Source organism: Panthera uncia, chromosome F2, assembly GCF_023721935.1.
Source record: "Panthera uncia isolate 11264 chromosome F2, Puncia_PCG_1.0, whole genome shotgun sequence".
In the NCBI taxonomy this organism is placed as follows: domain Eukaryota; kingdom Metazoa; phylum Chordata; class Mammalia; order Carnivora; family Felidae; genus Panthera; species Panthera uncia.
The window spans coordinates 78,786,261-78,812,507 of NC_064812.1; the positions used below are offsets into that span (position 1 = coordinate 78,786,261).

Genomic DNA, 26,247 nt, shown 5'->3' on the forward strand with positions numbered 1-26,247 from the left:
ATGCAATCCCAATCAAAATTCTTCTTAAAGCTAGAACAAGCAATCCTAAAATTTGTATGGAACCACAAAAGACCCTAATTAGCCAAAGTAATATTGAAGAAGAAAATCAAAGTGGGAGGCATCACAATCCCAGACTTTACCCTCTACTACAAAGCTGTAATTATCAGGACAGTCTGGTATTGGCACAAAAACAGACACATAGACCAATAGAATAGAATAGAGAACCCAGAACTGGGCCCACAAATGTGTGGCCAACTAATCTTTGACAATGCAGGAAAGAGTATCCAATGGAAAAAAGACAGTCTCTTTAACAAATGGTCTGGGAGAACTGGACAGCAACATACAGAAGAATGAAACTAGACGACTTTCTTACACCATTCACAAAAAATAAACTCAAAATAGATGAAAGATCTAAATGTGAGACAGGAAACCATCAAAACCCTAACGGAGAAAGCAGGCAACAACCTCTTTGACCTCAGCCACAGCAATTTCTTACTCAACACATCTCCAAAGGCAGGGAAATTAAAAGCAAAAATGAACTATTGGGATCTTATCAAGATAAAAAGCTTCTGCACTGCAAAGGAAACAATCAACAAAACTAAAAGGCAACTGACCGAATGGGAGAAGGTATTTGCAAATGACGTATCAGATAGAGGGTTAGCATCCAAAATCTATAAAGAACTCACCAAATCCTACACCTGAAAAATGAATAATCCAGTGAAGAAATGGGCAGAAGACATGAATAGACACTTTTCCAAAGAAGACATCCAGATGGTCAACACACACATGAAAAGATGCTCAACGTAACTCTTCATCAGGGAAATACAAATCAAAGCCACACTGAGATACCACCTCACGCTGGTCAGAGTGGCTAAAATTAACAAATCAGGAAACTACAGATGCTGGCAAGGATGTGGAGAAAGGGGGACATTCTTATACTCTTGGTGGAAAGGCAAACTGGTGCAGCCGCTCTGGAAAACAGTGTGGAGGTTCCTCAAAAAGTTAAAAATAGAACTACCCTGTGACCCAGCAATAGCACTATTAGGAATTCATCCTAAGGTTACAGGAGTGCTGATTCATAGGGCACCTGTAACCCAATGTTTATAGGAGCATTTTCAACAACAGCCAAATTATGGAAAGAGCCTAAATGCCCATCAACTGACAAATGGATAAAGAAGATGTGGTTTATATATTCAATGGAATACTACTTGGCAATGAGAAAAAATGAAATCTTGCCATTTGCAGCAATGTGGGTGGAACTGGAATATTATGCTGAGTGAAATAAGTCAGTCAGAGAAAGACAGATACCATATGTTTTCACTCATATGTGGATCTTGAGAAACTCAACAGAAGACCATGGGGGAAGGGAAGGGGAAAAAATTACAGAGAGGGAGGGAGGCAAACCATAAGAGAGTCTTAAATGCAGAGAACAAACCGAGGGTGGATGGGGGGCCGGATGAGGGGAAAGTGGGTGATGGGCATTGAGAAGGGCACCTGTTGAGATGAGCACTAGTGTGGTATGGAAACCTATTTGACAATAGATTATATTCATAAAAATATAATAAAAAATAAAAATACACCATATCAGCAGAATAAAAAAAAAGATTAAAAATATAATCTTTCAATGGGCATAAAAATATTTGTGACAATTCAACATCAACTTATGTTAAAAAGGAAAAGAAAAATCATCAGTAACCTAGGAATAAAAGAGCACTTCTTCAACCTAAATAAAAGGTATAAGTGAGCACATTTATGAATGCCATGCTTAACAGTAAAAGACTGGAAATTTTTCCTAATATCTTGAGCAAAAGAGAGATATCTGCTCTCAAGACTTTGCCCAACATTTTACTGGAAGTCCTGGCCATTAAAATAGGCAAGAAAAAGAAATTTTAAAAACACAGATTGTAAAGAAAGAAGGAGAATTCAATATTTGCAGATAACATAACTGTATAAGGTGAGCGCCTATAAGAATAGACAGAAAGTCCTACCTGAACTAATAAGAAAATTAAGCCTATGATGCAGAATATATAAATGTATATCTATGTGTTAGCAACAATATGTGGGCACTAAAATTTTTTTAAATGCCATTTATGGTAGAATAAGAAATGCTTAGAAATCAGTTTAATGAAAGATATGTAAGACTTTCCCACTGAAAATACTAAAATGTTGCTGAGAAAAATGAGAACGTAAATAAATAGAAAGTTATGTTCATGGACTTACAGATTTCAAGTTGTTAATATGTTAATTCTACAAATTATCTATAAATCCAACTTCATCTCGTGGAGAATTGTAACTGGATTTTATAGAAATTGACATGCTATTTCTAAAATATATGCAGCAATGCAAAAGGTATAGAATAGCTAAATAATAATGAACAATTGCAAAATTGGAGAACCTGTCCTAGGAGATTAACACGGCAGCTAAGGTGGAAGGATGAACACAAAAATTAATGGAAATAAGAAAGTAATTTTTTGGTTCGAAATTCCTAGCTCAGACACAAGATAGTAATTAGTATAAGATGGACTCTAAATCTCAACATAAAGGCCAGTGTCATAAAGCTCCAGGAAAATGTCGGGGAGTCTCTTTGCAACCTTGGGGTAAGCAAGTATTTCTTAGAGAAGATACGGAAAACAATAACCATATGCAGTAAGAGCAGCCACAAAATGGTAAATTGGAGTTTGTCAAAATGGAAAACTTCTGCAAACCTAAGACACCTTTAGGGAAAACATAGTTATCCATAGACTGAGAGAAAAGTGTTGTAATACATGAGCTGACAAAGATTATGTACAGAATATTTTCTTAAACTCCTGCACTACAATAATAGAAAGATATACCAATAGAGAGATGGGCAAAATTTGAGCACACGCATTACAAACTAAGATATGCAGATCTCCAGTAATATATGCAAATGGTACATGATAAGGAGCTAATCATAATTAGTCTTCAGGGATATGCAAAGTACTAGTATAATAAGACACCACTCTACACTCGATAGAATAGCTAAAAAAAATCTTTGACCATAAAATATTGAATTAAGTGTAGAGCAGCCAGAACTCTGATACATAGCTGGAGTGGAGATAAAGAGGTTTTTAAGTAAACATTCTCTGTAGAAATGCTTTTTGGCAGTGAACAAGTTAATTATACATCTACCTGGTGACTGAGCAACCCCACTCCTAAGTACTTATGGTAATGAACATAAAATTGGAAGATTTCCAAAGCCTCATACAAGAATGTTCATAGTAGCTTTATTTATGATGGCAAAGTACAGGAAACAAGGTCCCTTATCTATCAATCAGAGAATGATTAGCAAACTTTATTCTATTTATCTAATGGAATATTCACAGCAATGTGAATGAACAAATGACTGAAATTTAAAACACACGTGATTTTTCATAGTGAAAGAAATTAGACATAAAAGAGTAAATACAGTATGCTTGTGTTCTAAAAAATTTCTACAAGAAAGAAAAGGAATATATAATGATAAGAAATTAAATTAATGGTTGTTTCTTGGGGTGTTATTTATTGGGAAGGGCCATGGAGGAACCCTTCTGTGATTTAAAGGCATGTAGATTAAGAAATCCAATTGTGCATTTAAGATCTTTGTATTTCATTGCATGCAAATTATGCCTCAGTTAAAAGATGTATTCTTCTTTGATTTTTGGCAAAAATGTTTGATAATGTTTTATTTCTTAATGTACAAATTGATACAGACATTTTGAAGTTAACTCTTATGAAAATTATTCCATTACTACCTAGACTGGTGCTTCCTTCCATGACAAGTGTAAATGCTTGTTTAGCAAGTCCAGGAGCCACATAGGATTATATCATTTTCTAGTTAGAGAAAGTATATTCATCAGATATTATGAATGAAATGTAATAGAAATATAGAATGTACATAATAGGATACTATTAAAATATTTATTTTTAAAATAAATAATGTGTCTCTAGTTATAGGCTAGAAAATAACTGTAAATGTGCTGAATACATTCTGAAACAGAACTAACATCTGTGGGAATGCAAGCTGGTGCAGCCACTCTGGAAAGCAGTATGGAGGTTCCTCAAAAAACTAAAAATAGAACTACCCTAGACCCAGCAATTGCACTACTAGGCATTTGTCCACGGCATACAGGTGTGCTGTTTCAAAGGGACACGTGCACCCCCATGTTTATAGCAGCACTATCAACAATAGCCAAAGCATGGAAAGAGCCCAAATGTCCATCGATGGATGAATGCATATAGAAGATGTGGTGTATATATACAAAGGAGTACTACTCGGCAATCAAAAAGAATGAAATCTTGCCATCTGCAACTACGTGGATGGAACTGGAGGGTATGATGCTAAGTGAAATTAGTCAGAGAAAGACAGCAATCATATGACTTCACTCATATGAGGACTTTAAGAGACAAAACAGATGAACCTAAGGGAAGGGGAGCAAAAATAATACAAAAACAGGGAGGGGGACAAAACAGAAGAGACTCACAAATATGGAGAATAAATGGAGGGTTACGGGAGGGATTGTGGGAGGGGGGATGGGCTAAATGGGGAAGGGGCATCAAGGAATCTACTCCTGAAATCATTGTTGCACTATATGCTAACTAACTTGGATGTAAATTACAAGATAAAAAAATAAAACAAGTTAAAAAAAAAACAAACAAACTAGCATCTGTCCCCTTTGCATAAACATTCATAAAATGCTGTGTGATATAAAAATATTTGTATTCAGGCAGAAATCCCAACTTTAAAACGAAATTATCAATTACTGTCAGGAAATAACGGTTTCGAAAATAAATATGATGATGCGAGCATTTTACCTATTCTTCATAAATGCTTACATGCGCAGTCTTCGTTCAGTGAGAGTTTGAGGAAAGCGGGCGCTCTTTTTAAAAATGACACCGTCAGGGTCACTTCTTCTCCAGCGTTCCGAAGAACCTGAACCTGAAACAAAAAGGAGTGAAAATGATACCATCGTCAGTATGTTCACGAAATATCTTATGCGATAGCAAAGACCTTGAAATGATTGGGTGTCTTTTCGCCTCTCTTTTTTGCCCTAGAGGTGAGAAACATTTTATTAAAATAGAGAATGAATTACATAACACTTAGGAATACAGCCATCACCTCCTTTCTCTTCCCACCGTTTGGTGGTCCCCTGTTCGCTCACAATGTCATCATCTTCCGTTCATATTCATAGATATCTCTTACGTGTACGGTCTCTATTAGGCAATATGAGAGATTATGACTTCTATAGGAAGGTACGGTGCTCGAGCCTCTATGCCATCAATTTAATAAACATTTATTGAACCTCTATTACACACCCCCTTGGACATATAAAAATAAATGGCCCTGAAGATGTTGATGAAAGAGCTAATTCAAATGAAATAAAATTGCCCCGATTCACTCAAGCACTTTTGCAAAAACAACAACAACAAAACAAACAAGCAAACAAAAACACACAAGAAACACATAGGTATTCCTTTCCTGTCATATCACCGCATATTTTATGCTTCCTTTCCCTGCAAACTTGGAATAATGGTCAAGACTGTTATCCTCAACTCTCAACATGTTTCACATTGTAGACTAATGGGTTTACTTCTATCACTTACAGTAATGTCAATGCCTTAAAAATTATATCAAGATACGTGTGAGAAATAGCTAAAGAAGTACAAGAAACTGAGGAGTTATTTAGAGCAAAGGTACCTAGAAAACATATAAATATGTCTTAATTTAAAAAGCTCACATTGACTGAGAGGGGAATTGGAAACAATTAGAGAAGAGACGGCTAATGAACCTGGGAACACAGCTTGTTATTAAACATCCACAAAAAACGCTCAACCTCCAGTCCTGAGAGAATTGGCTATCAAAATGATTTAGAATGACTTCTGGTCCGGAAATGAGGGTATGGGTTCAGCTCCCTTTGCTCCCCACCCAGGGAGTATAAACACTCAAAAACTTGCAAGAGACAGCTGAAATGCAAGTGACCTCTGCAAGATCAAGGAAAAGGGAACTCAGTAGGGATCCCAGGATGGTAGCAACAGCAAAGAGGACACCAAGCAGCCAGCGGAGGAACTTCAACCCACTGCTGGATAAAGCATCCCTTTGTCCACTTAGTGGCACCAGGGGGGCCCGGGCTGAGAGAGCTCCTCCCACTTCCTCAAATCGCATCAGCAGGGAACAGTGAGAAATCAATCAGACCCAAGACGCCAGACAGGCTCTAAGAAGTATATTGTCAATGGAACCACAGCCCACAAAACTAGGCTAGGACCTTTGTGGTAGAGTGAATTCCTGCTAAAAAGAAAAAAACAAATCTTATGTAAGAGCCACAGTCTCAACATAACAAGCAAAGTGGCCAGGATATAATAAAATAGCATGTCCCTCGAAGAACCAGGAAAATCACAACTTAAATGAGTAAAGAGAGCTAACTCAAACTAGATGAATTACATGCTGGAATTATCTGACAAGGACTTTAAAGCCACCTTAATAAAAATATGTCAACAAGAAATGACAAATTCTCTTGAATCAAATGAAGAATTACAAACTCTCAGCAAAGAAATACAAATTATGAAAATAAAAGGAAAATTGTAGAACTAAAAAATGTGCTAACATAAATTAAAAAAAAAAAAAAAAGAACCTTACTGAGGACTCTAGGTGGCTCAGTCAGTTAAGTGGCCGACTTTGGCTCAGGTCTTAACCTCACAGTTCCTGAGACCGAGCTCCATGTCAGGCCCTGTACTGACAGTGCAGGGCCTGCTTGGAATTCTCTGCCTCCCTCTCTCTCTGCCCCTCTCCTTCTCACACTCTGTCTCTCACACACACACTCTCTCCCTCTCAAAAATAAATAAACATTAAAATAATAATAATAATAATAACAAAATTGGCTCAGTAATACAGTGACGATGACATAAGACAGAATCAGTAACTTGATGACAGAACAGTAAAGTTTGCCCACTCTGAACAATAGACAAGATAAAGTCACACGCAGAAAAAAAGTACTATATTTCATCACATTGAAAGTAGGAAAAAAGCTTAAAAATGAATAAAATTAGATAATCATTTCTATAGATGCATAGAAGCATTACAAAATACAGTTGATAGAAACTCAGAAACCTGAGTATACAAGAGTATCTTCATATCATAAAGAAGATATAATTCTTTTTTAGAAACATCATAATTAACTTTGATTTATTGAGACATTTCTCTCTGAGATCAGAAATGAGACAAAAATATCCACTATCTTCAGTTTTCCTCAATCTTTCTTCAGGTCTTCTCACAGTAAGGCAAGAAAAGAGCTAATAAAATGCATGAGAATTGAAAGAAGAAATGAAAGTTTTATTGTTCAGAGAGAAGATAATTTCTTTACTTATATTTTGAGAGAGAGAGAGTGTGTATGCACAAGTGGGGGAGGGGCAGAGAGAGAGGGAAGGACAGAATCTGAGCTGACAGTGGGCGTAAACTCATGATGTGAGCTGAAGTCAGACGCTTAGCCCACTGAACCACTCAGACACCTCAACATAATTTTGAACATAGAAAATCCTTGGGAATCTATAGACATTATTACATGAGATATTAGCAGGTGAGTTTCTAAGGGAGTTTAGCATGGAACAGTATAGACACAAAGCAATACCTTGTTAGAAAGAAAACCACAAGCCCCAAATGTAGTCACATTTGTTAGGCCTTCACCAAACCAGGGCCTAAAACCTAATCTAATTTCACTTGCAACCTCTCCCAGAAATGTAGTGAGGAATTTTCTGGTCAGGACTAAGGAGGTAATCTTCCTGCCTTCCTCCCTTCCTCCCTTCCTCCCTTCCTCCCTTCCTCCCTTCCTCCCTTCTTTCCTTCTTTCTTTCTTTCTTCCTTTCTTTCTTTCTTTCTTTCTTTCCTCCTCCTTTCTTTCCTTCTTTCTTTTTGCTTTCTTTCTTTCTTTCTTTCTTCCTCCTTTCTTTCCTTCTTTCTTTCTTTTTTCTTTCTTTCTTTCTTTCTTCCTCCTTTCTTTCCTTCTTTCTTTCTTTCTTTTTTCTTTCTTTCTTTCTTTCTTTCTTTCTTTCTTCCTCCTTTCTTTCCTTCTTTCTTTCTTTCTTTCTTTCTTTCTTCTTTCCTCCTTTCTTTCCTTCTTTCTTTCCTTCCTTCCTTCCTTCCTTCTTTCCTTCTTGTTTCTTTCTTTCTTTCTTTCTTTCTTTCTTTCTTTCTTTCTTTCTTTCTTCTCTAGTTGTCCCTCCCCATATCTGCCTATAATAAAAATCCTTCCATCTTGTACAGAACCTTAGAGCTTCTTTCTACTTGCTGGATGGAAGTCTGCCTGATTCATAAATGGCTTAACAAAGTGAATTAGATTTTAAAATTTACTTGGTTACATTTTATTTTTGTAACAGCACAAAGGTCACCTGGTTTGATTGAATATCAACAAGCATAACATTATTTTTTAAATAATGGAACTCTATGTTATGTCATGGATCACTGGACATAATACTGCGAAGATATCAATTCTCTCCTACTTTTCTGTAGATGTAAGACAACCTCATTCAAGGTCCCAATGTTTGTGGGATTTTTTTTTTACTCCATTTTGTCTTAGTGGGGACTTACGAGCTTGGCTTACATTTTCCATTGACACATAACACTGATATAATCACTATTATATCATTGTATTAGGAGTTTGTGAGTCAGTGAAATATATGGGATGGTGGAATGCAACAGGTCAATCCTTATATTCCATAGTAAGTGTACAACAAATAATATCTACTGCTCAATAACAAAATAACCATATGAGCATCTTAAGCATAAATACGAGAATAAACATGTATAAGTTAAATATGGTTGCCTCAGCAATCGGCAATGGGCAAGCTACTTTACATGTGTACTTCAATCTTGAAGTTTTTATTCAAATGTAATTGCAAAAAATCGGAACAAATAATTTTCAATTGTAAAATCTCACCCTAAAGAGATAATTTAGTTTTGCCTTTAATAAAAGATCAAATATGGCTATCTTTCGGCAATCACAAGTTCAAGTCCTTGACACAGACACATTTCTTAATAAATGCAAGAATATTCACTTTTTCAGTGAACAGGATTGAGATAATGTGTTTAAATTTTTCTGAGCTTTGCAAATATGCTTTGAATACATATTTAATCAGCCTGGTACTGTCAGGTTGGAAAATATAGGTTATACATCATGAGTAATGATGGATGTCATCTGGCTGCAAAATCAGAAATCTGCACCAATAAATCCAGCTGTCTTTTTCATTTTCATTCACATTTTATGATGCAAATCAAATGTGCATTTTGATCAGATCATGTATCAGCATGACTATTCTATCATGTCGCCTTGGGTATGTACATGAGGAAAGGGCAAGGGATTGGTAAAGGATGGTAATCAATAGGAACAAAAGTGGGGCAGGTATTAAAATAGATATTTATAGTTTTATTCTATTAAGCGATGACAAACCTAACAACTCAGTTTATGAACTGAATGTTTTTGAGTTTCACTCACCTGTTAGAAGGGAAACTTCATAAAATCATTTGTCTTCTTCACCCTTTCCTCCTTCCACTTAGAGGATATTCTATCTAATATGAGATTTTCAAGAGGAATTTATCTATCTGCCACAGCTTTGGTATATGAAGTTAATTTTGCCCATAGCTGGGAAGTGGTTTGTATTTTTTGTTTTTTAAAGACGATTTTTATAGAGGAGTTTAAGGTTTACAGCAAGATTGTAGGGAAAGCCCAGGGAGTTCCCATATTCTTCCTGCCTCCACACATGCACAGCCTTCCCCATCATCAACATCCTCTACCAGAAGGGTACATTTGTTACAAATAATGAACTGACATTGACACACCATGATCACAAGGCACCCTGAGTCTATTGTTTACCTTAGGGTTCACTCTTGGTATTGTACATTCTATGGGCTTGGACAAATATATAATGACATGTATTCACCATTATTGTATAATGTAAGTATTTTAACTGCCCTAAAAATTCTCTGTGCTCTGCCTATTCATCCCTGTCCCCTACCCCAACCTTGGGGATTAATTTTAATCGGTGAAAAGAGGGACTTCTGCTTTGCCTGGGCGTACTTTAAGCACACACCAGGAAACACACACACACAGACGCATACACACACACACACACACACACACACACACATCTTCAGTGCCAACAAAGGCAGTTAGAAAGTCTGTGAGGGTCACAATCACTACCCTCGCGTGATGTCAGAACAAGCAAGTAAGATTTCCATCTCCAGACTGTAAGATAAGTACTGCTGTTCACTGATGACAGTGATGGAAAACAGTTACCTAGAATTTCACATTAACATTTGACTCATCTCTCTTGACATGTTAAGTGCAGTAAATCATTTTCCTAAAGTCCTGACTCTTGGCTGAAAAGGAAATTAAATGTGACTTTGAGGAATGATTTCAAATACGTTGCTTCACAGACAAAACGACTAGGCTAACACTAGATACAACCACATGCTTTTCTGTTCATGTTAGGAAAATAATTACATGTCAACACGGAATAAACAAATCACTTTTGTATTATATATACTATTACGTAATCACTTTTTGTTTATGTTAATTGTGGGGGAAAAAAAACTCGACTTACTACGTGTATTATGGGTTAAGAGTTTGAGAGGAAATTGTAATTGAATGGCTTTCCTGAATGGGGTCAGAGGGTCCCCTGGCCCTGTGCACCTGCCTTCACGTTCAGGTTTCAAAGGAATCTGCAGAATAACAGTTGACCGAGCAGACGGCCGTCTCTGAGGTGTGAGTGCAGGTGAATACATTAACACCCACAGATTACACCTGGGCTCACAGTGGCTGCCAGGTGGCAGGGCGGAAGATTGAGCCTTCTGAAGGGAGAACCATTTGGCCAAGGAAGGAGTCTACAGTGGTCACGAGAACTGGTGCTATTGGGTTGCTAGGAAATCAAGTGTAACAGCGGAGATTATCCAACTGGAAAATGAGGTATGGAACTGTATCCAGGAAGATCACATCACATCACCACCGGAAGTAGGGGGTGAACCAACTATGAGAAATCGACTATAATTTAGAATTTGGAAGAAGCAATGCAGAAGAAGAAAGGGATTTGGGCTGATTTAAAAATAGCATCTTTCACATTGAATTGGTGTGATCAGGGGGATAGAGAACGGTGCTGAAGGGCCAGGAGTAGATGGGATAGGGATCAGAATTTATCACGGACAAAGCAGTTCAAGAAAGGCAATGTGACCCTCTTGAGGGTGCATTCACTCATTTCTTCATCTTGTCTGCATGTTAATTTGTGAAAACAATCCATATATGTAAAGGGATACAACAGGAGGCTTCCTACAGTCATTTCTAGTCTAAATTTATGTTACTTTAAAATGAAAAGTCACAGCAAAAATGTATATCCGGTTATATGTTTAAAAAAAGAACGACTGAAATTTTAATATTTCTGAATTCATAGAGTTTCTGCCTCAAGTAGTGTTGAAGTATGCAGTAATTTTTGGATTCTGGTAAATATTACAATCAAGAATAAAATTTGAATGAATAAGAAAGTTCAGCTCTAAAAATAATCAGGATATAATAATAATATCAATGAATTTTAATATGCAAGAAAACCATTTACTTTAGTGAGGCAAAATGTTGAAACATTTGAGCAAATTTTCCTGGATTATTTAAAGCTATGACTAAAAATAATTCCATCACTTTCAAAGACTCCATTGAAACGAGATTCTATGTAGCAAAAGTGGATGAAAAGTCAAATGCTAGATGAATGGAACTTCAATGTAACAAGCAGAATACATTGTTAACTAGTTCACATGGCTGTAGAAATGCTATGACAGCATTTGTTTTAATTCCAAGATGATTTCCTCAATAATTCAAGCAATATTTTACTTTGTCTTCTTATTGTTATACGGCCAATTGACTAGTTTATGTTCTATTAAGCAGGCTTAATTAAATTTTAAAATTCCTTAAAGCTTTACTTCACAAGCGGCATCTGGGACAGATGGGTTCAAAACTAAGTTTTATCTAATTCTTAAAGAAGAGATTATTCCAGCGTGAAATTATTGAAGTCTCTTCATGTTACAAAATCAAACTAAAATGAAAACAAATAATAAAAGCTGACATAAATCATATGAAGAAACAAAAGACCACTGTTAATATAAAGATAGATGTAACAATTTAAATACACTATTCACTTATAGAATCCTACAAGTGACAAATGAAATTATACTATGACCAAATAGGCTGTATTTCAAAATAGCAAACCTGGATAAATACCAAGAAGTTATTATCAATGTAATTAATTTCATCAAGGTAAATATACATAACCTATTAATAGTATCAATAATAGATAGGATGGGGGGGGCAGATTTTGTCCTCTCCATTAGAGTCTGAAAGGACATTTGGTCAAATTGAGCTGTAATTTCTAATAAAAACTCTAAGAAAAACAGGAATAGGAGAAAATCTCACGATGTTTCCTGAATATCCCTGGCTGTTGCCTGAGCCTACCATGGTCTCTCTCTAAATATTCCCATGGCTCTCATCCTGACTTCCTCTGCTTTTACCTCAAAAATCATCCCAATAAGTCCTATCTTCATCCATCTATTTAAAGTTACAGCTCTCCACATACCTCTGCCCTCATTTCCCTGTTCTACCTGTCATTTTTCATACCTATTAGCACATTCCTACCTACCGCATAGTGTGCTGACATATTATGTCTAATGTTCTTCTATCTATGCACCATGAAAATGTGTGCACGCAAGGACAGCAGGCTGTATCTTTTCGCAGGTATGTTCAAAGAGTCGGGCATGGCATAGCACCTATCTCATAAAAATCTTCATTAAGTAGTTTTGGGTGATTAAGCTATTAAGTTTTATTAAAAATCATTTTAAAAAGCAAAAAAAAATTTTCCTACATGTTGAAGCAGCGAGACCATGTCAATTAAAATCAGGTACTAGATAAAGATGTTCACGGTCTCCAGTATTTTTCAAAAAATATTTTATGAGTTCTACAAACATAGTAAGATAAAAAAAAATAAAATTTTATAAATATTAAGAAAATAAAATTAACCCATTATTAAAAATATAATTGTGCACGTAAAGAATTCTCCACAAGACTTAAATTCCATAAGACTGGAATTTAAAAGAAAAGGTGTTAAGATCGCTTCATTGAAGATCACTGCGATGTACAACACCTTTTTCTTAGCAATACACATCAGGGGAAAATATTAAAGATCTGGAGGGAAAAACCTATAAAATCCTTAGATGTTTGGAGCACCTGGGTGACTCAGTTGGTTGAGCTTCGGGCTTTGGCTCAGGTCATGATCTCGTGGTTCCTGAGTTCAAGCCCTGCGTTGGTCTCACTAATTGTCAGCCTGTCAGGGAGGAGCACGCTTCAGATCCTCTGTCCCCTCTCTCTGCTCCTCCCCCTCCTGCACTCTCTCTTTCTCTCTCTCAAAAAACAAATAAAACATAAAAAAACAAAAATCCTTAGATTTTTCAAAGCATATATTGCTTTAAAGTAATTTGTATCTTTTATTGAAGGATAGATACCAAACTCTAAAGCCTTGCAAGGATATGCCACATACTTGGTGAAATTTTCTAGGAGAACAAATTAAGTCCAAAGAAAGTATTAAAATAGCCTCCAGAATATCCAAAAATGCTAAGAAGAGCAGCAGTAGGGCTTGGGAGGAGCTGAGTGAGTCATGTCTGAATATGTTTGTCATTTAATCCAATCAGCATGTTATTGATATGTAAATAAATTAGTAGAAATGGATAAAAACTACAAAGTAGATCTCGATGTACTTGAACTTTTAATACACGATAGAGATGTTTTTCTTTTAATCAAGTGTTTAAAAGACTGGTTATAATAAATGGTACAAACATATCTGGCTATCCTTTTAGAAGAAAATAAAATAGGATACAATTTTAAGCAATATACTAGCAACAAGTCTTAATGAATTAAAGATTTAAATGTAAATACTCTGTCCAAAATAATGTAAGACCCTATATGTGGGATTCCATGTAAAACCTAGGCGTGAGAAGAACATATTAAACCGAACAACAACCCAGCACCTAGGAGAGGCAGTTGTGTCTCTAAAGCTATATACAGATAGATATCAATGTATCTAAATGTACATTTTGCCACACTTTTGCCTGTTCTTTGAATTCAGCTGAATTAGTCACTTTTTTTCAAATAGAGAGGAAGAGAGCTGCTTCTTATTTTGTTTTTCTGCTTGCTTGTTTGTTTTGGTTGCAATTTGATCAGTAACTCCTAGACAGGGCCACTGCTCCTTTGACCCTTGACACTGTTCTGAATGATCTCGAAAGGAAAGTTCCAAGATTTACTTATTTGCTAAGACCCACCAGTAGGGAAGCGCAGTTTTCAAATTCATCATTTCACTTTGTGCTGGACAAAAGCACAGGGAATACTGGGCTTGAATATTGCAGCTCATTAGATATAGAAACGACACTAGACGCACGGGCTAAAAGCTGCCTGTGTGACAGCTGGGGGGCCACCCACCCTGTCCTAACCACCACGTCTCTCTTAATTAACTGATGCATACATGGATGGTTCTTTACATATGACACTTTCAGAGATGATGGTGCAGCCTAACGCAACACTGTTAAAATATCTCGGCAATAATTCAATATGACAATATTGTCTCTACTGAATATTGGGCCACACTATCTGACCAATCAATTATTTGGATTTGTTCACTGGTTTCCACAAAGTCTTAACATACAGTTGTACGTGTAATAGCCCACAGTTCAATAACTGAATAATGTGTCACCAAGCGTGCAAGCTATAATGCAGCCTTAGGTTTGTGACATAAAGCCTGTGAGGTACACAAGACAGAAGTCACTGCTTTTTATTTTACAAATGGGAAGTGGAAAACACTTCAAAGTTAAACGACTTGCTCAAATATAGCAGCTAAAAATGACAGACTGATAAGTAAAATTACATATATGAGCGAGTTCTCCATTTTTCCCACTGGGCCTTTTTCCAAGGAGGTTAATGGCAAACCTTCAATAATTATTTTAAAAAGCATATTTGAGTCTCATAGTGATTTTGAGATGCTAATCCCCACCTCTCAGCTCTCACATAGCCCCTACATACAGAGTCCATTTACCCTGTATCACCTCACTGCCCTAGTACTGAGAAGGAGGTAGAAAACACCGTCCCCTCGGGTACTAGAAAACAGGGTAACATGGAGGGAGTGGCTTCTCTGTAAATTAGTAAGACTGCATTTGTGTAAATTACTTACTTTGCACCTTTTCCTTTTGGGATTAATGACTATGGAGTTTCAATCAACGCAACGAACATGCATCGGGTGTCTACCATATTCAAAACACTGTTTATTGTAATCCAGAAAATCTGCAGTGTTGAGATCAAGACAATAAAGCCCTTTGGTTCTACCGATTATCCAACCAGCGAGAAGACAAGTGTTCACAATAAAATAAAAGGAAAAACAAAGTCTACAAGAAAGGTTTTTAAAAGTGAACACCGTATGTAACTTACTCAGACCCAAACCTGCTTAGATTGCTAGACATCAGGGGATTTTTGTCTAGTTTCTCTGCTAATAATACGGATACATTGATGTTGGGCACAGTCTTCTCATTGCTTAGCACGACAAGAACAAACAAAAACCAGGGCAATGCCTGCCCTCACAATGGGAAGCTCTCCGGTGTTTTGCCGTCAGTCTCTCACTGGTCATACCTCAGAGATCATCAGTACCTTTAGCACATGAACAAGCTTTCGATTACCAAACCAAATGTAATCAACTTCTTACTGAGGCCCGAAAATATTTAAATCAGACCTTTATGTTTGAATGACTCCCCATCTTCCTTCAGAGATGCCAAGTATATTTATAAAATGCAGTCACTGCACATTAATAAAGCACATTCCATTCAAATCTTGAGGGAAGGGAAAGAAAAGACTTCTTTAATAGGCTGAAAGTATTGTAACTGATTTCTTATACATGGTTGTTATATCCGAAGCAGAAGAGTGAGGTACAGAACCTCTCCAATTTATCTAAGAAAGTCCAACGTGTTTAATTTTTTGTTTTAATGTTTATTTATTTTTGAGACAGAGAGAGAGCATGAATGGGGGAGGGCCAGAGAGAGAGGGAAACACAGAATTCGAAGCAGGCTCTGGGCTCTGAGCCGTCAGCACAGAGCCCGAAGTGGGGCTTGAACTCACAGATTGCGAGATCATGATCTGAGCCGAAGTCGATGCTCCACCGACTGAGTCACCCAGGCGCCCCGAAAGTTCAGAGTGTTTAAAACAAAGTTTCACGCAGATGCCAATATTATATAATCATATTGGATTGCAATATCCAGCGCGCACACTTATTCTAAGTTCATATTAAAACCACAGCTCCATGAATGTTTAGTTTGTAAACAGTGCTCCAGATTTAAGTCAAATTCCTGAAGGAAGAAAGAAATCATAACGCTTTCCCTTATTTTTATAGAATCCTGCATAAGATCATCTCACACCAAATGAACTGTTGAAATCTGGAAAACAAAGCTAAATGTTATCACACCCACATTAGATTTGCAGCTGCAGGATACAGTTGCTAAATACTTGTTTGTGCATATTATCGTAACACGTTTGCACAACATAGAACTAAGAAGTAAATATTTTACCACTGCTTGTACCGCTCCCTGCCGCACCCTGTCATCTCAGTCTGTTGCGTGAACCATTTAAATATGCCATTCTAAATTTTAAACGCCATCCCCCTGTGATGCACGCTGGGTGCAGTACAAACACTCTGATAACATTAGCAACATTGTTGGGGCCACCCGAGTACGCCGTGCTGCACTTCCTTGGTAACTGAAGTTTGCACAGGGAGAAACACAGCCGTACTGCTATGGGAAGCCGGTGGGTTTCTTCGGGTGTCTGGTAATTTGAAATATTTGCGAATAGATGTTGTATGTCTCAAATATAATATGTGCAAAAGTAGGGGAACTAATTTGCATTATATGTTGCTAAGGACGTGAAGAAAAAAATACATCTGTTCTTTTGCTTAATGATTACTTCAAATTTCAGCCTTCAGAGAACTCCCTCATGCACAAAAATGTTGCAGATACTACAGTCGTTAAGAGCCGTTATGATATTTAGCAAACTGTGCAGGATGCGTGTGCTTTATGAGACGCATGTACTTGGAAGCCATGCATGTTACTTACATGGATATTACTGACAGGATATAAGAATGACCCTTAGTAAAATTATAAACTGACCTCCTTTCTATTTTGTCACCTCGAACTTCTCCGAACTTCTCTACTTTTCTACTTGGAACCCTGCTTCTTTTCCAACAGAGTCCCTAAGGACACTCCTGCCACCTGGTACCTGAATGACAAAAACAAGGAAACAACTCTGGGAAAATCTCTTTGCATTCAACACTCAGCAGCTTCCTCAAACCGCATGAGTCATGGTTCCAATCCAAAGGAGGTGCCACAAGGGGGTATCCACGGCCATTTGTTAAACGTAGATTGGGCCCTTCAAGTTCTTAAAACTGCATTTTTGTCAGAGGCCATCTGGGATCACTGGGTGGCCTCAAAGAAATGGCTTAGCAAAGAGGAATTTAAGCTTTATCTGTTTAAATGAATTGGAGTAAATTAATGGCAATTACAAAAATCCGTAGGCTATTCATTTGAGACATAAAACTGAAATGGTTTATGTTCCATGAAGACATTTTAAGAATGAATGTTCGCTGAGGTTATGTGAACTCACAAATAGTACCTTCAGATGAGACGGCATTAGAGAAAACCAGTGATTATAATTCTCACAAACATTTCCTTTGAAAAGCAGGTGGTACGTAGGTGAGAATAAGGGCAGCTGGGCTCCCTTCCCAGCTGGAGTATGAAACGCTAGAGCCATATGTCTTTTGAAATTCCTTTATTCACATTCCACCTGCTTTAGGTCTATGTGGAGTCCTGGGGAGGATAAGGGTTCGTGTTTGTCAGGAATAAGAGGAAGGGAAAAAAAAAACTGCTCTGTCTCCATAGCAACCTGGGACAGCTGTACCCCCAGACAGAGCAGCTCCACAGCTATAACCTACTGAGAGCAAAGAAGAAGCATGGGAGAGACATGTTGACAGATTGACTGGGGCCACAATTTGTCAGCTCACTGGACTGGGAAATCGCTACAACAACGCTGCTGACTCGTTCCTATCTTTGCTTCATAAACTGGAGACTCAATAAATAGGTGTGTAACGCATGGCACGGCGGGCCGAACACTCCAGGGCCGGCTTGGATTCTGCTCGCCACCGGAACTGACCATCTCCCTTCCATGACTGTGCAGACATCAAAAAGCGAATTAAGAGCAACAAACAATTGCATCGTAAAGGAGACCACGAAGACTAATAAAGTATGCCTTCTCTTTGATACTGCTTTGTGAAAGAAGCTCAAAGGAATTCTTAGACATTTTCTAAACCAATGATCACACTCTCTTTGATGTAACTAGGAGATGTATGACCTTATTCCAATTGTTGGTAAGAAAAAAATCTCAGAAAGATACTATGATTTCCTTCCTGAAGTGCAGAGTAACAAAGTGGAAAACCAACTGCAGGCATCGTGTATTAAATCTCAATGGCTTTGCACATAGGAAAACAGCATACTTTTTCAACTTCGTTGGATGTGGTCATAATTATTTGCTACCCAATAAGGATAATACTTCACATTCCTTGAATAAATGAAACATGGATAATTATAGGAAAAGAGAGTAAACATTTCCAAATAAAGCACGTTATAAATTGTCTATCGCTAGCATCTGATAATACTTTGTATGTTGTATATAATACCTTACATTGTATATAATATATTACCTATGTTGTATATAATAACTTATAAAAACTTAACAGTTTGTATGCTTTCAAACTGTTACTGCTCTGTTTTGTGGGGGGCTATCATCATCTTAAACTATAAACCATTTACAGGGAGAAACCGAGTATCTAGTATGATTTTTTTATCTAGGATTTTTTTATCTATTAACTGTATTTCCAATACAGTTAATATTTAATAAAAATAATAGCAATTACAGTTTTTGTCTCTCGCATAATATTAGAACTATATCACTCTTGAAACAATTGTGTACTCTCATTTTCACAACCTTTCTATTTTTTCAGTGAAATATTGTGTATTGTTAAATATAGGCTGATTTATGTTGTAAAAGTAAACATATTGTACTAACCTTTATTAGACCATATAAGGTATTCTATAACTGGTCATCAAAATATAATTTTGTAAAGAATGTAAAATGCCTTTGACTAAGCCTTCAATATCGAGTCGGTGTGAGAAGAACACTGTTGAGATTATAAATATTTTCTGGAAACTTTATGCCGTCAACGTTTTTCATACCAAAAGAGCATATCTCATCTAATTGTTTTAGTGCTACCTGGCGGTTTGTTTCCATTTATTTTCTCGATTTTTTTGTGATGCTATAAGTCAGGAACACATTAATTTCCCTGAGCAGCTTTCCAGGTAAATAGTAAATAAGTAAACCAAGCGTTACGGGTCCAACTCTTGAAATGGAACCAGAGGTATTTCTCTCCTGTATATTTCAAGATATCTCAAGTCAGTGAAGTGAAAGTGGCTGTATCCCTTCCAGGGGCACTGCAGGCAGCTGACAAAAGGTTGGCCTGAAAGTTAAATTTGCTCAAGTCGAAAAAGATCTCAAGGAAAGAGAAGACGATGACGATTTCCAAAGCTATAATGAGAGTGAGTGTAACTGTGCGTGTGGTGAAGAGAAGGAGAAGGAGGAGTGACTTACTACAGAATGCTACATTGAAGAGTTTGTGTTAGGTCTCGTGAGTTAAAAAAAGAAACTATGTGTATTATCTTTCAAGACATTTGACATGTAGTTCTAACCAGAAGTGTTCTTTCCTCAGTTAGATTGAGGTCCTATTATTTTTTTCATCTCCATAATTAGTTATCTATTTTTATAACCTTTCCTCATCCAGTTCATTATCCTAATCAAAGACCTTTGCTGAAACTTCTACAATGAAAAGTACAACAACGTTCATTAAGACCCCAGGAAATCTTGAAATAGAGATAAATATCTGTAATTGTTGGGGTCTCGTCAACAGAAACTAATTGAGGCATTTCGAAGAAAGGAATTTAATCAACGGTTTGGGGGGAAATCTCAACGGAGGAATGAGGCAATGCGTAGATTAGCTTTTGCAGAAACCCTCAGCCAGCCTGATACTGGGAACAAGCCATAGGGGTGATGTTGGTTGGGCCCAGGAGCCACACTGGTACTAGCCTGGACGTTGGGGTCTCTGTGAAAACAGAGGAAGGGTGTCTCCGTGAGTTACAGTCAAGCCAGGATGTACAAATCTTACACCGTATGAAACCATATTGTCTGCAGATGTTTGCTAAATGAATCTTCAGGGACATTCAGAAGGTGGAGGAAAGTTGGATGGCAACAAACAAACAAAGAATTCTACCCTCCAGTGAGGAAATAGGTAGAAGACCAGCATTAAGAAATCCATGGTAAATGCTGCAGGAGAAAAAGCATTTTTCTAGTAACACAACACACTTCAGATTTGGAGCACTCAAAAACACTGTCAGCAGTTGGTGTTAGATGAGATTCACATTCAGGACAGAAAGCTGAATCAAGAGTTCTTTAAAACTCAAGCTCTATTACATTCCTGAAAAAAAAATAAAAATAAAAACAGCTAAAAATTTCAATTCCCATTACATTTTGAGAAGAAATTATTATAACAAAATCATCTCCAAACTATTTAATCTAAATGGCATGTCCTCGTCAAAAGCTGAGCTCTGGAGCTTGAGCCTATTAGTTTGAATTCTATTTCCACAATTTGCCAACTGTATAACCCTAGGCAACTGATTTAACTTCTCTGTGATACACATTTCTTATCTGGGAAGTAATGGCGATAGTCATCTCTATCTAACAAGTTTTTGAAGATTAAGTGTTTTGCTACCAACAAAATGCTTAGACAAGAGCTTGGCACCATATTTCCTTAATAAATGTTAGCTCACATTACCAGAAAACTATTTAGGTTAAATGAAGTAAGAATTTCATATAAAATGTTTTACTATAGAACTGTATTTATTTCTATAATGGGAAAAATTAAAAATTGTTTTCAATAAGTATAGGGAGGACTCCGGTATGGACTCAGAATCACATCTGACTATACACACCCATTCACTTGCCTTAAAAGCCACAGGACGAACTCCCGGAAGTCTTCAACATCAAATAGTATAGCTGATTGAAATCAGAGGAATCCCCAACAAAACCAAAGATAGCTTTGGCCATACAAACACACTACTACACTCTGAGATAGACAAGGAAGGCAAAATCTGAAAATGTACTTTCAATGGGCATAGTTTACATTTTACAGACATCTTGAAATTGGAAAAATAAACACAAACAAACAAAACAAAACAAAACAAAACAAAAAACCCACCAAACTGGTGATTAGGAAATTGCTTCAGTATTTAGAAAAGTGAAATGGCTGATAATAACCATCCCATTTCCGAGACAAAGAAGAACTTTAAACTAAGTCTTAACAAATTTTACATGTCATTTAGAAATTTATAATTGGGACACAGAAACAAGGGAAGGAATCCAAAAGCCTGTAATTAAAAAATGGCACCAGATTAAATCCTAAAGCAATCAAATGTATTTGGGAATGACTTAAGAGTCTAAAGAGTTTTTCAAAGGGAGGTTTTCAAAATGGTAGGTGGAGATTCAGATTCTGTTGATTCATCTGTAATCCCATGGTTCTTTGTGGGAAAAGTAAAGACATATTTTAAAGCCTGTAGTCCAAGGGCTGATATATAAAGCTTCCTTTCTTAAGATGGCAAGAGAATGTTGTGACAGACAATTGAATAAAAATCTGTGGGAATTATCTTGAAAGAGTGAGAAAAGAAGAAACAAGGTCCATAAGAGAGGAGGAAAACCACTTCTTAGTGGGACAGCCTACTTTGCGGTGGAGAGGGCATTGCATTATTTCATTCACTATATATTTATTGATCGCTGGAACTGTGTCAGTACACAAAGCATTGAATAAAAGAGAAACAATTCTCACTCCCAAGGAGTTGACATTCTGGATAGGAGAGTGAAAAAATAAAAAAAAAAAAAAAAAAAAAAAAACAGTCAAAGAAAAGAAAAAAATATAAGGTCATTGTAAGTACCTTTGGATTTAGGTTTTTTTTTTTTTTTTTTTTCCTAAGTAAACTTTTTATATGAGAATAGTTCTAGATATATAGAAACTTGAAAAGAGCATTCCTATAGAGCCCACCCCCAGTTTCCCCTACTGTGAACATTTTGCATTCATATAGTTCATCTCTCAGAGGTCATGAACCAATGTTGATACATTCTTAACTAAGTTAGCATTTTGCCATTCTAGGGTTGCCATTCAAGTGAGGGCATAAACCGGACAGGCAAATAGATAATGGGGGAAGGCAGCAAACTATGCAAACAGACGAAGTATGTCCGCCTAGAGTTGCCAAAGCTTCTAATCTCTTCAGGAAAAGAAAACAATTTTGAATTTTTATGCAATCTCTTGATTTTCTTTAAAATTTTTAACTGTAGCAAAATACACATCAAGTTTAATGTGTTAACCATTTATAAGTGTACAGTTTAGGAGTTTATACATACTTACATTGTTGTGCAACAAATCTCCAGATGTTTTTCATCTTGTAAAAGTGAAACTCTACAACCATTAAAAAATACCCCATTTCCTCTCCCCGACCGTCCCTGGCAACTATCATTCTACTTCCTGTTTCTGTAAGTTTGAGTAGTCTAGATGCATCATATAAGAGGAGTCATACAGGATTTATTAATTTGTAGGTGCGTGACTGGTTTATGTCTCTTAGCAAGAGGTCCTCAAGGTTCATTCATGTTGTAACATTTGACAGGATTACTTTCCTTTTAAGACTGAGTCATATTTCATTGTAGCATTCTAGTTTTACTTTCCTTGCCTGGGTTTTTGGTGTGATAGGCAAGAAATCATTGCCAAATCCAATGTAAAGCTTTACCTTTGTTTTCAACTTGGAATTTTGTAGTTTTAGGTCTTACATTAAAATTTAATCAATTTGGGGCACCTGGGCAGCTCAGTCGGTTGAGCATCCAAATTCGACTCAGGTCATGATCCCGAGGTTCACGAGTTCAGTCCCCGTGTCGGGCTCTGTGTTGACAGCTCAGAGCCTGGAGCCTGCTTCAGATTCTGTCTCCCTCTCTTTCTGCCCCTCCCCCGCTCACACTCTGTCTCTCTGTCTCTCTCTCTCAAAAATAAATAAACGTTAAACGAATTAAAGATATTTAATCAATTTTTAGTTAAATTTTGTATATGGTGGAAGGGAAGATTCCAAAAGCATTTGTTGAAAAAACTGTCCTTACCTTATTAAGTGGTCTCAGTATCTGTGTCAAAAATTATTTGACCATATATATGAGGGTTTATTTCTGGACTCTCTATTCCTTGAGTTTATACCTGTTTTTACACTGCTTCTACATCATTTTCATTAATGTGGGTTTGTAATAAGTTTTGGAAGTGTGAGACCTACAATTTCGCTTTGGATATTCAGGGTCATTTCATGGATTTTTTTATTTCTGCAAAAAATAATGTTATTGGGATTTTTTTAAGCTTATATATTTATTTTGACAGAGGGAGACCGAGAGCTAGGGAGGGGCAGAGAGAGACGGAGAGAGAGAGAGATAATCCCAAGCAGACTCTGCACTGTCAGTGCAGAGCCCTATGTGGGGTTCGAACCCATGAACTATGAGTGTATGACCCGAACCAAAGCCAAGAATCAGACACCTAACTGACTGAGTCTCTTAGGCACCCCTCATTGGGATTTTGATAGAGACTGCATTCGATTTGCAGATTGCTATTGACATCTTAACAAATTTATATCTTTTTTAATGTTTATTTATTTATTTTGAGAGAGAGAGTGGGGGGAGAGGGGCTCCAACATGAGGGTCCATTGCATGAACCGAGAGACCCCTGAGAACCATGAGAACCTGAGCCTAAATCAAGGCAGACGCTTAACCGGATAAGCCACCCAGGTGCCCCAGTATTTTTTTTTTTTCTTGGTGTTAATATAGATGGAATTAAATCCTTCATTTTTGTTTGGATTGTTCATGATAGTGTTTAAAAATGCAACTGCTTTTTTATCCAGTTACCTTGCTGTGTTTACTAGTTCTAACATTTTTAATGTAATCTTGAGGATTTTCTACATATAAAATTATGTCCTCTGTGAAAAGAAATAATTTCATTTCTTCTTGTCCGATATGGATGTCTTTTGTCTTTCTTGACTAATTGCACTGGCTAAGACTTGCAGTACTATGTTGAGTACAAGTGGTGGGAGTAGGCATCTTTATTTTATTCCTGAACTTAGAGAAAAAGCTTTTAAGTCTTTTGGTCTTTTGCTACCGAGTATGATTATGCTGGGCTTTTCGTATATAAAGCCTTTGTTATGTTGAGGTAATTTACTTCTATTCCCAGGGTTTTTTTTTTAATTTTTTAATGTTTATTTATATTTTGAGAGATAGAGAGACAGAGACAGAGAGAGGGAGAGAGAGAGATAGCATGAGCGGGGAAGGGGCAGAGAGAAATGGAGACAGAATCTGAAGCAGGCTCGAGGCTCCGAGAGACCCACGCGGGGCTCGAACTCACAAGCTGAGCCGTGAGATCATGACCTAAGCCAAAGTCGGACACCCCATCAACTGAGCTACCCAGGCGCCCTGTGTTTAATGTTTGCTTTTTTTTTTTTTTTTTTTTTGTCAGAAAATGGTGCTGAATTCTGTCAAATGCGTTTCTACATCGATTGAGACAATCATTACGTTTTCTCACTGGTAAGTATTCCATTTCATGATTGTACTACGTTCGTTTATCCATTCATACGTTGAAGGGCATGGTGATTGCTCTAGTTTTCAGTAGTTGTGAATAAAGCTTTACTGAAAATTCCTGTATATATTTTTGTGTGGGCATATGTTTCCATTTTGGGGGAGGGTAAATATCTTTGAATGTGGACGCTGAATTTCACATTACTCTTTAGCTTTGTAACAGTCAAACCATGGTTTCATTTTGCATTTTCACCTGCCATCAATGAGAATTCCTCTTGCTTTACATCACCAGCACCTCATATTGTTGGCTTTGAGCTGTGCTATTCTGCTAGATTTGTAGTGGCAACTTGACTATTCTGTTTCATTTGTGGCACATACTAGATGACAATTTTTAAACACATAGAAAATAAGCATGTTGTAAGGGTATCGGCCCACAGAATTGAAGCAATGGGTGTAGAAACATGTTCTGGTAGGAAGGAACAAGGGTTTCTACACACACACACGCACACATACACACACACACATGCACACGCACACACACAGTGATTTTTAAATGATGGCTTGATTAAGATGTTTCACCAGGGCTGACATGAAGAAATTTACACCTCTGTACTGGAGTCTTGAACGTATTTCAATCACAAAACATAATCTCATACTAATATTTTACACTTATTACATGCTTTTAGAGCTAAAATTTCTTGTTGGGGACATCAAATTTGGCCAAAAATAGTCCATTGGTTTATATTCTACTTTCCAGGGAATAGAGCGAGGAAATATGTATTCCGTCTCTTATTTTTTTCTTATTCTAGCCACAGCTCTATTTCCCAGTTATTCTTGGAATGTTCCCCCTCTGATGCCAGGCAACCCAAACTGGCAAATGACGTCTATAAATGCAATGGGAAAGACTCAAAGTTGAGAGTGACTTATCAGGGAAAGTCTCTGATCAGGGTTTTAGTCTGAGCTCTGGACGGCATGAATGACCTACCATGGAGATCAGGGGAGAAAACCATAGGCAGGGATGACAAAGGCAAAGGCACCAAGGTGAACTTGAGCCTAGGTGGGAGAAACCAACAACAGTATGAGGGTATGTGGGGGCTGCCCATGGTGGGCTAGTGGGAGACTGGTACCAGGTAATTTTGGGAATGGTGGGCATGTAGGTCATTTAAGCCCAGATAGAGTTTTCATTCATTTTACATGTGCTGGGAAACCACAGAACATTTTCCAGCATAAGTGATGCGATGGCTGCCGTGTGGTAAGTTGCTCATGGTGGGGGCATGTGGGGAATAAGCTTAGAAATTTCCTGGGCTTGCACCAATTGGTTAATAGGGCATAAAGAATAATAAAGCCATAGGATGCTCACACCCAAGTTTGGGTAAACAAGATTAGGTGAATAAGGATAGAGAAGGGGGACTAGGGCACCCAGAATAAAGAGGGGCTAAGGCCCTCAGAATAGGGGGGTGGCAAA

At 37.2% G+C, this 26,247-nt stretch overlaps 1 protein-coding gene across 2 annotated transcripts in view; it reads right to left on the reverse strand.

Annotated features, from left to right (window-relative positions):
* SNTG1 (syntrophin gamma 1) overlaps window positions 1–26,247 on the reverse strand; it is a 327,584-nt gene that overhangs the window by 208,867 nt on the left and 92,470 nt on the right. For both annotated transcript variants that reach the window (XM_049633712.1, XM_049633711.1), the window contains exon 7: window positions 4,834–4,936. In XM_049633712.1, coding sequence (XP_049489669.1) covers window positions 4,834–4,936 — 103 coding nt within the window. The remainder of the gene's footprint in view (window positions 1–4,833; window positions 4,937–26,247) is intronic.